Genomic DNA, 15,382 nt, shown 5'->3' with positions numbered 1-15,382 from the left:
CACGCCCCGCACTGGCGCATGCCGGTCCACAGCGTCGCGCACGCCCCACCCCCGGCGCCGCCTGCGTCCTTCCCTCTCCAGCACTGGGTGACATTGAGCTCACTAGCGCCGCCGTCCCCGGCGAAGTTCTGCGCTGGTCGGCGGAGTAGTAGGTGGCCATGGGGACCCTCCGCGGTCTGCTCCTGGCAGCGGGTGAGACGCCGGTCGGGCTATGGGAGGTAGGGCAGCTGGCCCGGCCGCTGCGGGTGGGGGAATCCTGAAGCCTTCCTAGGCCCCAGAGTGGCTCCATTCCATGACGCACTTGCTCGGTTGCTCGGAATCCTGCCTCCTTAGTGTCAGTGTGGGAGAGAACTAGGTGAGCAGCTACTGATAGACATTGGAGACTGCCCGTGAGTTACCCTCATCTCCATCCACTCAGCTCCCACCAATTTAACTGCCCACGTGCCTACCCTTCTCCCCACCCCAGTCCTCAGACTCCCCTGAGCTCAGTCTGTGAAACACCTACTATCCCTAGACTTCCCTTTTACCCATTCATTCAGCTTTCCACCCTAACCACCCCTATCTGTTGCTCTACTTGAGTCTTCCCTCTTCCCTGCCCCTTCCTCTCTGGAGTTTATCCCAGAAAACCTCCAGTCTGAAGTTTCCCCACTCATTAAATGTCTGATTAGGCCAAGGATTTAGGTCTTACAGATTAATAATAATTATTTTCTTAAAATGGAGGATACATTACTTTTAAACACTTATAGAATTAATTGATTCGAATTTCTTGGAGGAAAGTGTGTAATTGAAGGATCTGCAGTTTGTTTTGGTGGTAGACATTTGTGTGATGACTGTTTTGGACTTAGGTAATGAAAACTCTTGGGAGGACCAGCAGAGCCTTGGCATAGTAGGGGTTGAGAAATCAGAGGGCTTGCATTTTGCCTCTTTTCTAGGTACCAGAGATCTTTTGTTCAATGGCGCTACATTATTAAAAAGTTGTTAATTCAATTTTTAAAGAAAAAATAGCCCCAAACTTGGCTATTCAAATAATATAAATGTATATTGTAAATGTAAATGAAATAATGCAAAAAAAAAAGTGAATGTTGCATAGTTTCACAAGTTTGGTATATAACCCTCCCCACCCCAAGGTTATCCTTTACACAGCTTATCTGATGTTCCAGTGGAGAATGGACTGGAAAACATGTCTCAAACTAAGGAGTATTATTATATTTGCTTCCTTTAAAAGCAAACACTTTCTCCACTAAAATCCTCAGTACTATGATTGATTTTATTGATTTTGTCAGTTTTGTTGAACTAATTCACCTAAAATATCTTCTGTACATCATATTAACCATTATAAAGCTTTTCAACAAGGCAAGTGAAAGGATCGTTGCTCTGTAAAAAAGTTAAAATGGACTGCAGGAAAAGAACTTTGACATCTTGGAACTAATACTGAGTGTATTGTAAGTAGTTCACCTTCTTGCTTTGATAGTATATTTATGCATCTTGAAAATTCCAAAGCCTCTCTGCAAACTTCTGATATGTGAAAACTTCACTATTGACCACTTAACCAAAGCAGAATTCCTTGAGTGGTTTAAGAACAAGTTATTTTACTTCAGATATAAAATGTTTAATAGCACACTAAGGATGTTATATGAGCAGCTCTCTCCATATGATCTTCCACGAATATCTGATGCTTTGTGAGCAACTCCAGAACAACCTACTGCCTTTCACCCACTTCCAGCTAAACACTTTCATATACATTATTTTGTTGGATGGATTTCTCATAGCAGCCCTCTCAGGTGAGTCTTACTCCTCCCACACTTTATAAGTGAAGAAACATAGGTTAGAGATGACTTGTCCAGGATCACTTTGCCAGCAAATGTTAGAGCCAGGATAGGAGTCGGTACCCTCTAATTCTGGAATTTTTGTGCTTTTTGCTGTTGTTCAAACTGTTCATTCAGGGGCTGTGCGTGTATGAATTTGTCATGACTAATTGGGTCTCAATCTGAAATGAAAGAGTCATGAAATGCAGATTTAGTTCTGAAATGCAAGTACATCTTCATGTGCAAATGGCTTTTCAAGAAAGAAGACTGATTTAATAAGCAGCCTTAGCCAAAGGAATGATAGATCAAATAGAAATGTAGGCCCAGTGTGGTGGCTCACGCCTGCCATCCCAGCACTTTGGGAGGCTGATACCGGAGGATTGCTTGAGACCAGGAGTTTGAGACCAACCTGGCTAACTTAGCAAGAGCTTGTCTCTCCGAAAAGCTTTTACAAATCAGCTGGGCATGGTGGCTCAAACCCGTGGTCTCAGCTACTCAGGAAGCTGAGGCAAGAAGATCACTTGAGCCCAGAAGTTTGAGGCTGCATTGGGCTATAATACAGTCATGCTACCACACTCCAGTCTGGGCAACAGAGTGAGACCCTGTCTCTGGGAAAAAAAAAAAAAAAAAGCATAATCTAGGCGTCCCTTATTTATCCAGAATATTTGGAATAAGATTCTCTACATAAGTGAAATTTCAGATGATCAAAACTTAACCTTATAAATGACGGACCTTTACTTTTGTTTCTGTTGGCAATCTTTGGTATACTCCCTTAGCAAACAATATAGCAAACATAATATAGGCTTTTATGAGCTCGAATTTGTTATTTTGTAGATGTAGTTGTAGATACAGATCAGGGTTGTTAAGTTGTGGTACTGGACACTTCCATGTTTGAGAGGTCCTGTGAACTTCTCAAATTTTTATGATTGTGTACCATTTTTGAGAGAGAGGGTCCATAACTTGTATCTGCTACTCAGAGCAGTTCATGCTCTTTAAGTTAAAAAGCACTGATACAGATGATTAGGAACTAAATGGCCATTTACCCACACTATGCTGGGTTTCATGAGGGTAAACACTAGATCTGTTTTGTTTTTACTCAATCCTTACCACTTATTGGTGTTCAGCTCATAGTAGACAGGCAATGCATATTTTTTGGACGAAGGACGCTAGGACATATCTTGGAACATGCTGCAAATATAAGGTGAGTTTTCACACCTCTTTTCTCCTGAAAGAATAAAATAGATATAACTTTTAGGATATTGTATCTTTCTACAGAATGATTATTAGTTCAAAGGAATAGAATGACCTTACAAGAATGTTTCTTCTTGAAAGAAAGTTTTGCTGCCCTAAACTCTGTTGACTGGTCAGATTTGAAAATGAATTTATTATCGTCATTATTGTTACCAATGTAAGGGACTATGGGCTGCCTTCCTTTTAGTTTAACTGACATTTCAGAGCATTAGAGTAGAGAGATATCTTAGAATTCAGGTAATCTAGTCCTCTAATTTTTACAGATGAGGAAACTTAAGGGCCAAGAAGGGAATCGGCTTGCTAAGGATCACACAGGTACAGACCTGGGACATAGCCAATATCCCCTGGCTCCCATTCTGATTTTATTTCTATCACATTCTGCTACCTTATTGTTCTGTTTGTTCTTGCTAACCAACCTTAAATGAGAACATACCCATTTTAACTACCCCCACCTTTGGCTTTGCTCATTGCTCCTCTCCAGGTCTTACCAAGTATTTATTGAGTACACAATGAATGCCTTGTATGTATATTGTGAAGGCTCTAAAATGAATGGACTGCACCACTCCTATGGCTGATTTATTGCAGTGAACAAACAAACATATAATACACCAGAAAAACCTATACAAAACAGTATATATATAAAGCTTTAGATTACAGACCAGATTATAAGTGCTGCTGTGGTGTCCTGGAGCCACTGACTTTGTGCATGTCTCTTCCCAATTTCATATTCGGTGATGTTACATTAGTAGCTTAAGATCTGCTATGGTAAGGGTTATTGGCAAACACTACAAATCAGGACTTGTCTCCACTGGCCCCCTCCAGTATACCATCGGCTTCAAGAATTCTGAGATTCTTGAAGGCTCCATTGAAACAAAGGGGTTTGAGAGTGATGTGAGCACATGTAGGGGCGGTAATGAGTCTGAAAAAGGCTACGAGAGGAAAGATTACCTTGGATTTTGATCAGGAGGTAATAGGAGATAAAGTGTGGTGTTTGGAGAAGTTTGAACCAAATGAATTTGAACCAAAAAAACCTTTTAGCAGGAGAAGTAATACAAGAAACATTTCTGGAAAATTAACACAGTAACTACATACTAGTTAAACTGCTGCTACCTATGAAGATGTTACAGTAACTGATGTGTGAGGTGATGATGGAAATAACAAAGGAATATATTCAGGAAGTGTCTTGAAGAAAGGATGAGTTTGGAGATACTGAGTAAGGAAGGACTTAAAGACAAGTTTTTTAATGTTGAGGACTACAGAAGCATTGCCTCATTGTCAGAAATAAGAAAGTTGGAAAAATAATCAGAAATGCCATCAAAGATTTGTGTTAGTTTGGCAGAGAAGATAGCACATTATTGAGTAGGTTTAGGTGGCATTGAGTTATAGGTGGTGAGAGGTTGAAGACCTGAGGGCAAAGGAAGAGTAAAGTTATGGAGATAAAGATATGGGAGCAATTAGTCTGGAGTGGATTTTTAAAACAGAATGGATGAGTGCTTTTAGCACAGAATAGAAACAAGGACTAAGCCTTGGAGGTGTGACATAGGAACTGGGAAAGAAGACGTTAAAGAAGATAGGTCATAGAGGTTGGAGATGAAGTGAGAGAATATGGTGGTACAATGTAAGAAGGCATTGAATCCTTGTAGAAGGATGAGATCAGTAGAGTCATATGGCCACAAAAATGGCAAGAATAGAGTCAGAAGGGCTAATGATGAGAATCTAAAAAATGTATTGGTATGACTAGAAAGAGGTTACTAATGTTGGTAGAGTAATTTTATTAAAATGATTGGAGAAGGAAACATTGTAGCAAAATAAAGTGTGGGTGGTGAAGTGAAGTAGTGGATACATGCCATTTATTCAATCATTTGAGCTATGAAAAAGAGAAATTAGAATTTTATTAATAGGACCTGGCCAGGCGCAGTGGCTCAAGCCTGTAATCCCAGCACTTTGGGAGGCCAAGACGGGCGGATCATGAGGTCAGGAGATGGAGACCATCCTGGCTAACACGGTGAAACCCCGTCTCTACTAAAAAAAAAATACAAAAAACTAGCCGAGTGAGGTGGCGGGCGCCTGTAGTCCCAGCTGCTCGGGAGGCTGAGGCAGGAGAATGGCGTGAACCCAGGAGGCGGAGCTTGCAGTGAGCCGAGATCACGCCACTGCACTCCAGCCTGGGCGATAGAGCGAGACTCCGTCTCAAAAAAAAAAAAAAAAAAAAAAAAAAAAACAGGACCTGTTGAGAACAAGTGAATGCTTTGTCCAACATAGTGGACCTTCAGTGTTATTGTAGGGTAATAAGACAGAATTTTCACTAACTACTAGTAGAAGTTACTGGAGAAGTAGTCAGCCTTTCTGGAAAGTAGGATAGATAGACAGATAGATAGATAGATAGATAGATAGATAGATAGATAGATAGATAGATAGATAGATAGATAGATAGATAGATAGATAGATAGATAGATAGATAAGATAGATAGATAGATAGATAGATAGATAGATAGATAGATAGATAGATAGATAGATAGATAGATAGATAGATAGATAGATAGGATAGAGATGTAGATGGAACCTTAAAGGGTTTCATACACTTTTACCCTTCACTTCCAGAATTTTGTTCTAAGAAAATAATTAGAAGTACCATCAAAGATGTATGTAGAGAACTGTTCATTGAAACATCACTTATAATAGTGAAAAATTGGAAACAAATCAAGTTGTAGGGAATTACTACATTCAGGTTATAGCTGTGTGTTGGGTGTTATACAGCTACTAAAATTATTAATATCTTGGAAAGTATTTGTGACATAGCAAGATACAGGATTATCTGATTATGAAAAATGTATATGTTGTATGTAAGTATAGGAAAGGTCTGAAAAGAAATATTAATGCACCAAGTTGTTATCCCTAAGTGGTGTTATTATGAGTGCTTTTATTTTTCTTCACATATTTTTTTAACCTGCAAATTTTCTTTAATGAGCAAGTGTTACTTTTATAATTTAAAGTTTATTTTACAAAAAGTTTTTCACATAATAACATGGTGTATAACAACTTGGTGGTACAAAGGTTTTTACATAGCGAGACCCCATCTCTACAAAACAGATTTTTTTAATTAGCCAGACATGGTGGCATCTGCCTGTGGTCCCAACTACTACAGAAGATGATACAGGAGGATCGCTTGGGCCCAGGAGTTCAAAGTTACAGTGAGCTATGATCACTCCACTGCACTTTACCCTGGGTGACAAAGTGAGACCTTGTCTCTAAAAAAAAAAAAAAAAAATTAGGTTTTTTAGTTTTGATTTTAAAAATGGGGGAAATAACATTTGGCAGGAAAAAGGCAGTGGAAAATAAGGATAAGTTTGGTACAACATCCCTCAGGAGAGGGATTACTTCTTAAGAATGAAGGAAGACTGGTATTTCTCCAAGCCTGCAGGGAAGGATGAGAAAACGGATATAGGGAGTCTGTTTCTGTCACAAAGCCCAGGTCAACAGCTAAGGCCTAGAGAGTTTCAAATAGCCACTCTGGGGAGTGGGTTGTAATATTGATCCTCTGATTCCCAGAGAGTTGTCATATCTCCAGTCACATCACCTATGGTTCTCTCCAAGAGGACCTTGAAAGATTCTGAGAAAGAAAAAGCATCCCTACCTTTCCTCACTGTCTATCATGGGGTTAGAAAGGATATTTATGGAAAGGAGGGGACTACCAGGAGAAAAGCTGGTATTTCAACCAGCCTCACCCTGGCTGACCACTATAGCCTCCAGCTAGCAATAATATTTCTGAGGCACTGGTTTTCAAATTATGGGTCCCCCATAGCAGAAGTGTCACCATTACCTGGGCAATTGTTATAACTGCACATTCTCAGGTTCTGTCCATACTTACTGTATCAGTGGGGTACAGTAATCTGTTTCACGGGTCCCCCAGCTGATTTTGATAGATAAAAAAGTTTGAGAACCTTTACTCTTAAGATTAGCCATTTGCCACCCAGAGCCTTAGAGACAGCTGTGAGGCTTCATCTTAACTTCCTGCTAGGACCCTGGAGACACAGAACTTGTCAGCCAGGGACAAGCTGCAAGTCCAGCCAGAGGGTTAAAGGGCTGTTTTTCTTTTGGTTTGTATGTTTTTAATCGTGATCCACCAAAGGATGGAAAATGTCTGGCTTGGGCATCTGGTCAATATATTCTGTCTCTTTGAGAGAAAACGAAGGTCTTAGTAATGATATTAAAGCTTGTTTATACTGTCATGTTGTTATAATTGCAAAATAAAAACCAAGACCACATCAAATACTTCAGACATTTTTTAGTGATAACTTTTCTACATTTTAAATTTTATTTTATTTTATTTTTGAGAGAAGGTCTGGCTCTATCACCCAGGCTGGAGTGCAGTGGCATGATCTCAGCTCTCTGCAAGCTCCGCCTCCAGGGCTCAAGCCATCCTCCTGCCTCAGCCTCCTGAGTAGCTGGGACCACAGGCGCATGCCACTGTGCCCAGCTCATTTTTGTATTTTTTGTAGAGATAGGGTTTCACTATGTACTGATAAAATTTTTAAAAATATTTTTTGAGCAAGACCTTGTCTTTAAAAAAATATTTTTTACATTAGTCTATTATTCTAATATCTATAATAAGATAATATTCGTATGTTTTAATCAGCATTTATACTGTAGGGAGGTAAAAGTTATTAGCATACAATATGAAGTTGTAGTAAGAAAAAGTTGGGAGATATAGTCTGATCTAGGTGAACCTCTCATGTCTCCAAGTTCCTACACCCCATGGCTACCTCAGGTACCTCTGACATCAAATTCTACTTGTCTTCCCATTATTCATTCTGTTCTGGCCATACTGGCCTCCTCTTTATGGGCTCTAGAATCTTTTAGGGTCTTTGCATTTATAATTCTTTCTGTTTGGAATATTCTTCCACCAGATAGCTGCATAGCTAGCCCTTGCTTCCCTTCAAGAGTGACATTCTCACAGAGGACTTCCTAACTACCCTATATAAAATTTCATACACAGCCCATTCCAAACATATACTTCATGTCCCCATTGTTTATTTTTTTTCTCTCTGGCACTGAGTATCTAACATATATATATATATATAAAACTTTTTCCCCAGTAGAATGCAAGTTCTATTGGCACAGATTTTTATCTTTTTTGTATATTTCCTAAAACAATACCTGGCACATAGGAAGTACTTTGTTGAATGAATATCTCCAGCATACATTGGTGTCACTGATAGTAAGTATACTTGTTAGCATTTTTTGCTGTATTATTTCTCAAACTGAGCTAGCTGAGAGGCGGTTTGTCTTCTGTTCTCCTAAACTGCCTTTGTTCTAATTAGGAGAGATGGGGAGGGACAGCTGTCTTACAAAATAATTATTGATTCTTTTTCTGTTTAAAGAGCAGAGTCCTCCTAGCTTGCTGCCAGTTAACCTTGTTCCTTTTGTAAGTGCCTGCCAAAGGAGGAATGGGACAGCATTGTGTGAGATGGGGCCTTGTAGGTCACATTAAACCAGTGGTTTTCTGGGGAGATGAAAAAGTCCTGGAGATGGATAGTAGTAATTAGTTGCACAGCAGTGTAAATGTACTTAACGCCACTGAATTGAACACTTAAAAATAATTAAAATAGTAAATTTTATGTTACGTATGTTTAACCACATCTTAGGGGAGAGAAACTCCTAGGTTCTCAAAGTATAGTCCAGAACCAGCAGTAGCAGCATCACCTAGGAACTTGTTAGAAATGCGAATTCACAGCCTCCATTACAGAACTGTGGATGCAGAAACTGGAGGTAGGCAGCCTCATGATTTGTGTTTTAACAAGGCATTCCTCTGATTCACACTAAAACACTAAAGTTTGAGGATCACAAGATTTAATAATTGTGTCTTAATCCTCAGTGCTATTAAAAGCTGTTGAAGAGTTTCATAGACTTTTCCAATTGCCTCATAACTGCATAATTACCTTTATCAGAAATCCTAACTATATTTGGGTAAAATTGAAAAGTGTTCTAGAAGCATTTTATTGAAGTTAATGTTTTACATAATATTTTTTAAAAAACAAACTTAACACAGAGCCTGCTGTGTTTCAAGTGTCTTACCAGATGCTCCCATATTTGCTTTTCCATTTAACCCTCAAATCAGCTTTGGTACAAGAAACACTGCATTATCCACATTTTAAATGAGGAAACAAGCTAAAAGCAATTAATTTATCTCCTTTCCACTAGGTATTACAGATGTTGTGCTTACCAGACCCAGGCAAAGCGTTCTGGGATTTATAGCCCTGAAAAAGGAAATAAATGAGGCCTTTTATGAAAAAGACCATGTGGCAGGTAACCACAGTTAGAGATTCCAACTTCAGATGTGTCAAGAGTAAGGACCTCTGAAAATCCATTTTTACCTAAAAGCAATGATAACACTGCCGGAAGTTGGCAGAAGCAACTTTTCCAGAACTCTGGAAAATTACCAGGCATTTGTAACAATCTGAGGAGCATTTATCAAAAAAAAAAAAAAAAAAAGACTGAAATCGTGGTAGGACAGCAAGTCTTGTGGAGTTTTAACTTGCTTTATTCCTGTCTTCTCTCAGCTTCATAATAGCCTTGAAAACCAGCAGCCTCACAAGTCACAGTTGCTTTGAAAACCAGCAGTCGGCTGGGCGCGGTGGCTCAAGCCTGTAATCCCAGCACTTTGGGAGGCCGAGACGGGCGGATCACGAGGTCACGAGATCGAGACCATCCTGGCTAACACAGTGAAACTCCGTCTCTACTAAAAATACAAAAACTTAGCCGGGCGAGGTGGCAGGTGCCTGTAGTCCCAGCTACTCGGGAGGCTAAGGCAGGAGAATGGCATGAACCCGGGAGGCGGAGCTTGCAGTGAGCTGAGATCCGGCCACTGCACTCCAGCCTGGGTGACAGAGCAAGACTCCGTCTCAAAAAAAAAAAAAAAAAAAAAAAAAAGAAAACCAGCAGTCTTGCAGGCACTGAAGAAGGTGGAATGGGTTTAGAGTTCTCCAAAACTTTCAGTTTGAGAATTGTTACTATTTGACTTGTCTGACAGTTCGCTGGAAACCCCATTCATAGGGCTTGTCTTTTTTCACCTGACTTGGAGTTTATTCACTGCAAACAGTGTTTTCCCTGGTGCATTTGTTGAAAATAATCAGCAGCACTTGTTTGACATAACATGGAGTGCGTAACAGCTGTATGCCAAAAATGACATAAACCAGATGAAATGGACACACTTATAGAAAGACAAAAATTACCAAAACTAAGTCAAGAAAAAATAAAAAATCTGAAAAGTCCTATAACAAGAGATTGAACTAGTGATTTTAAAACTTCCTGCAAAGAAAAAGTCCAGGCCCAGATGGCTTCAATTGTGCATTCTACCAAACATTTAAAGAAAAAGATAGAATTAATCTTTCACAAACTCTTCCAAAATACAAAAGAGGAGGGATCACTTCCCAATACATTGGATGAGGCCACATTATCCTCATACCAAACCCCCCCACAAAAAAAAAATCTCAAGAAAATTACAGACCCATATAGATCCCTTATGAATATTGATGCAGAAATCCTCAAGAAAATACTACAAAATGAATCCAGTGACATGAAAAATTATAGATTGTGATCAAGTGGGATTTATGCTAAAAATGTAAGGTTAGGACTCCTGACTCAACATCATTCACCATGTTAATAGAATGAAGGAAAAAAACACACAACCACATCAGTAAACACAGAGAAAGCATTTGACGAAATGCAACTTCTCTTCACTATAAACACTTAGAAACTATGAATAGAAAGGCACTTCCTCAACCTGATAAAGGGCATTAAATGAAAAACCTGCAACTAACATCTGACTTAATGGTGAAAGGCCGAATGCTTTTCTGCCATGACATGACAAGGATGTCCATTCTCAACATTTCTATTCAACACTGTACTGGAGGTTCTCGTTAGGGAATTTAGGTAGGAAAAACAGTAAGTGGCAAAAGAAGTAAAACTATATTCCCAGATAACATGATCATGTATATAGAAAATCCTAAGGAATACATACACACACATACCCTATTAGACTAAATGTTGAACAGTTTTGCAGTATGCAAGATAAATGGGCAATAAATGATGCAAACATGAAGAAAATTCCAAATTTTATAATAGCATCAAAAAGAATAACGAAGTTTACAACGTACTCTGGAAATTGCAAAAACACTACTGAAAGAAATTAAAGAAGACCCAAATAAATGGAAAGACATCCCATGTTCATGGTTTGAGAGACTTAATATTTTTAAGATGAAAGTATTCCTCAAATTGATCTACAGATTGAACACAATCCCCAACAGAATCCCAGCTGGGGCCTTTGCAGAGATTGGCAAGCTTGTCCTCAAATTCATACAGAAATTTAAGGGACCCTGAGTAGGCAAACTAATCTTTAAAAAGAAAAGCCAAGTTGGATGACTCATACGTCCTGATTAAAAACTACAAAGCTGTAATAATCAAGACTGTGTGGTGCTGGCATAAGGACAGACATCTAGATCAGTGGAATAGAACTGATAGTCCAGAAATATACTCTCATATTTACGGTCAATTGATTTTCTATATTGCGCTAAAACAACTCAGGAAAAGAATAGTCTTTTAAACAAGTGGTGCTGGGAGAACTGGGCATTTACATGCCAAAATATGAATTTGGATCCTTTCCACATAAAGTATACTACTATAACTCAAAATGGATCACAGACGTAAATATTAGAGCTAAAACTCTGAAATTCTAGAATATAGGAGTAAATATTTGTGACCTTGTATATGGCACCAAAAGCTCAAGCAATAAAAGAAAAGATGGATAAACTGGACCTCACCTAAATTAAATTTTTTTATACTTCAAAGGACATCATTAGGATAGTGAAAAGATACTCATGGAATGGGAGACTATATTTGTAAATTATATATCAGATAAGGAAGGAACTCTTACAACTCAAAAAGACATAACCCTACTTAAAAAAAATGGGCAGAGGAACTATATAGGTATTTCTCTGGAGAAGATATGCAAATGGCCAATTAGTACATGAAAAGATCCTCATTATTACTTTTAGATAAATGTAACTTAAGACTACAATGAGATACCACTTCATTCCTACTGGGACAGTTATAATCAAAAAGAACAACAAATGTGGATATGGATGTGAAGACATTGGAACCCTCATATATGAAAATGTGAAATGTTACAGCCACTTGGAAAATGGTCTTGTAATTCCTTAAATTATTAAATGGAGAGTTGTATCACCCAGTTATTTCACCCCTTAGTATATACCCCACAAACGAAAATACATGTTCCTTAAAAACTTGTACACAAATGTTTATAACGACGTTATTCATAATAGCCAAAAAGTGGAAACCACCCAAATGTCCATTAGTTGACTAATGTGTAAACAAACTCTGGTATAGTGGAATAAAATTAGTCAAAAAGGAATCAAGTACTGACAAATGCTACAGCATGGATGAACTTTGAAAATATAAGTAAAAGAAGACAGTCATAAAAGACCACATGTTGTATGATTCCATTTATATAAAATGTCCAGAATATGCAAATCCATAGAGACTGAAATCAAATTAGTGATTTTCTAGGGTTGGGGGAAGGAGGAAACAGGGAATGACTGCTAATGTATTCAGGATTTCTTTCTGGGGTGATGAATGTCTTCTGGAATTAGATAGTAGTGATCAATACACAACTTTGTGAATACATGAAAACCACTGAATTTCACACTTTAAAAGTGAGTTTTATGATAGGGAATTATGTATCAATAAAAGTATTATTTTTAAAATCTTAAACATGAACATATTTCATGAGAAGTCCACAGTAGTATCTTTTAACTTGCTATGTTCAAAAGATATATATATATTTTTTTAACAGCAAGGGGGAAAAGTGAGGAAATGATGCTTTTCACCATCATTGGGAAAACTGCCTCTGTAACCATGTTTTACTCCTACTGCCTCTCTCACCTCCCCTTACTGCTCCAGACTCTGAGGCTGCAAGACACCCAAATGGGAGTTTGGAACTTCCAAGGCACAGTCTTTTTATCCACTAGCAAATTCGTTTTTAACCACAAAGGTCTGAGGGCACACTCTTACTACATTCAATACACGTCTTGGGCATTCAATTTCTATCATCTAGAGCATCATATATATTCAGTTCGTGCACCTATTTTGAAATCTAACTAGTGGCAAGGCCCTAGTTAGATTTATCTCTTGTGCCTTTCCAGCTTTCATTTCTGTTCCACTCTTCCATATCCTAGAGACTCAGGGGCTCTTAGATGTCTTCTGATCTCAGGAGCTTATACCAGACCTTGCCCCATCTGCACCACAGTCCCAAGATCAGAATTACTCGCCTTTTCTCCCACCTGATCAAAACTATTTCTGGTTGTCTCTGCTTCTTATTTTAATTAATTAAAATTATTCATGCTAAAGCTGAAGGTAAGAATTCCTAATTAAAACTAATTTCTTAAATGTATTTATTTTATGAAGGTATTTCCTAGCTTTATTCACTGAAAAGGCAAAAACAGTGACAAACTGAAAAAAAACGAGCCCCCCACTAAGGAGTCTCTAAAAACATTTCTTTAAAAGAACCAGAGCCCGTTGGGAGGAATGTGTGATTCCAACTCAGGGGCAGAAAACATTTAAAATCAGTCTAGAATATCTTGTCAGAAAGAAAGCTATCAATGACCACTAAGGATGTGTTGAAAGGACTCAACAGCCAGTTTAGAAGGGTTCCTAATAACTAAAGATGGGATTAAAAGGAACAACTGAAATAGTCTAGAGCACGTCACATGTGTAAAAATGCAACATAAGGCAGTTGCAAGAAAACCAATTTGTTCATTTGAAAACTGGTAAAGGGCAATAATCCAGCATTTATTCCACATTTTCTGCTTGATTTATGCCTTAAGATAACCAAATAGTTAATGTGAAAGGGGAGAATACCACCATTTTGCAATCCCTAATGATATAAATGGATCTAGGTAATAATCACGATTGTCTGCTAAAAAAAAAGAAAAATTAGATGAAAGGTTGATGGGGAACCTTATGAAAGGTGAATCAGACTGATAGCATCTACTGATCAATCTTAATATGAAAGACAAAATTGGCATATGCCTATTGATGTGGCATAATAAGACATACACAGTACCTGTCACCTATGACATTCTTGCTAAAAGATCTAATCTGAATCTTTCAGGCCTCAAAAATCTGTTTACAAGGAATAGAGGAGTTTGGAGAATATGTTGGATAACACCATGGGGGTGTGATAAGCAAAATCTAAAATTGAGGGACACTTTATAGGACTAATGACTGGTTTCTTTAACAAATGATTTTTAAAAATGTAAGAGGAGAGACCTATAGATTTAAAGAAACTCAGGAAGCATTAGCCATATTCAGTTTGTGCACCTATTTTGAATAAGCCAACTGTAAAAAAAAAAAAAAAAGCCTATCAGAAATTTCATCTTAATAGGATTTGATCATAATATACTGATATTAAGGAACATTTTAAAATTATATTAATATTTCAGATATGATTTTGAAATACATACTGAAGTATTTATGGATGAACTAATATAATATTTGGGATTTGCTTTAAAACAATCCAGTAAGGGGTAGATAATAGGTAGAGTTTAGGGGAAACGATATTTTTAAAATTTTTTAAGTTCAGGGGTACATGTGCAGGTTTGTTACATAGGTAAACTCATGTCACAGAGGTTTGCTGTACAGTTTATTTTGTCACCCAGGTACTAAGCCTAGTACTCGTTTGTTATTTTTTCTGATCCTCTCCTCCCTACCATGCACAACCCTCAGGTAGGCCCCAGTGTTTGTTGTTCCCTTCTGTCTGTCCATGTGTTCTCATTATTTAGCTCACACTTATAAATGAGAACATGCAGTATTTGGTTTTCTGTTCCTGTGTTAGTTTGCTAAGGATAATGAATGACCTCCAGCTCCATCTGTGTTCCTGCAGAGGACATGCTCTCATTCTTTTTTTAAGGCTGTGTAGTATTCTGTGGTGTATATGTACCACATTTTCTTATTTTATTTATTTATTTATTGAGACAGTCTCACTCTTGCCCAGGTTGGAGTGCACTGTCATGATCTAGGCTCACTGCAACCTTCAACTCCCAGGTTCAAGTGAGCAATTCTCATGCCTCAGCCACCCAAGTAGCTGGGATTACAGGCATGCGCTACTGTGCCCAGCCTAAAGAAAAGACCACATTTTCTTTATCCAGTCTGCCATTGATGGACATTTAGGTTGATTCATGTCTTTACTGTTGTGAATAGTGCTGCAGTCAACAAACACATTCATGTGTCTTTATGATAGAACATTTATA

General features: G+C 38.2%; 1 protein-coding gene across 5 annotated transcripts in view; it reads left to right on the top strand.

Annotated features, from left to right (window-relative positions):
• The first annotated feature begins 8 nt into the window (after positions 1 to 8).
• FAM162A (family with sequence similarity 162 member A) overlaps positions 9 to 15,382 on the top strand; it is a 28,676-nt gene continuing 13,302 nt past the window's right edge. Inside the window, exons 1-3 of one of the 5 annotated variants that reach the window (XM_074033324.1) lie at positions 9 to 192; positions 3,320 to 3,371; positions 9,258 to 9,512. In XM_074033324.1, coding sequence (XP_073889425.1) covers positions 19 to 192; positions 3,320 to 3,371; positions 9,258 to 9,376 — 345 coding nt within the window. In that variant the 5' untranslated portion in view covers positions 9 to 18 and the 3' untranslated portion in view covers positions 9,377 to 9,512. Of the gene's footprint in view, positions 219 to 892; positions 1,782 to 2,929; positions 3,007 to 3,319; positions 3,372 to 9,257; positions 9,513 to 15,382 lie in introns of those variants that run through there. The other 4 variants (XM_065539145.2, XM_015446356.4, XM_005547992.5 and 1 more) reach the window with 4 other exon arrangements.

The sequence above is a fragment of the Macaca fascicularis genome, chromosome 2 (assembly GCF_037993035.2).
Source record: "Macaca fascicularis isolate 582-1 chromosome 2, T2T-MFA8v1.1".
Lineage (NCBI taxonomy): Eukaryota > Metazoa > Chordata > Mammalia > Primates > Cercopithecidae > Macaca > Macaca fascicularis.
Note: the sequence above shows the minus strand (reverse complement) of the source record. Positions and strands in the feature narration are given on the sequence as shown.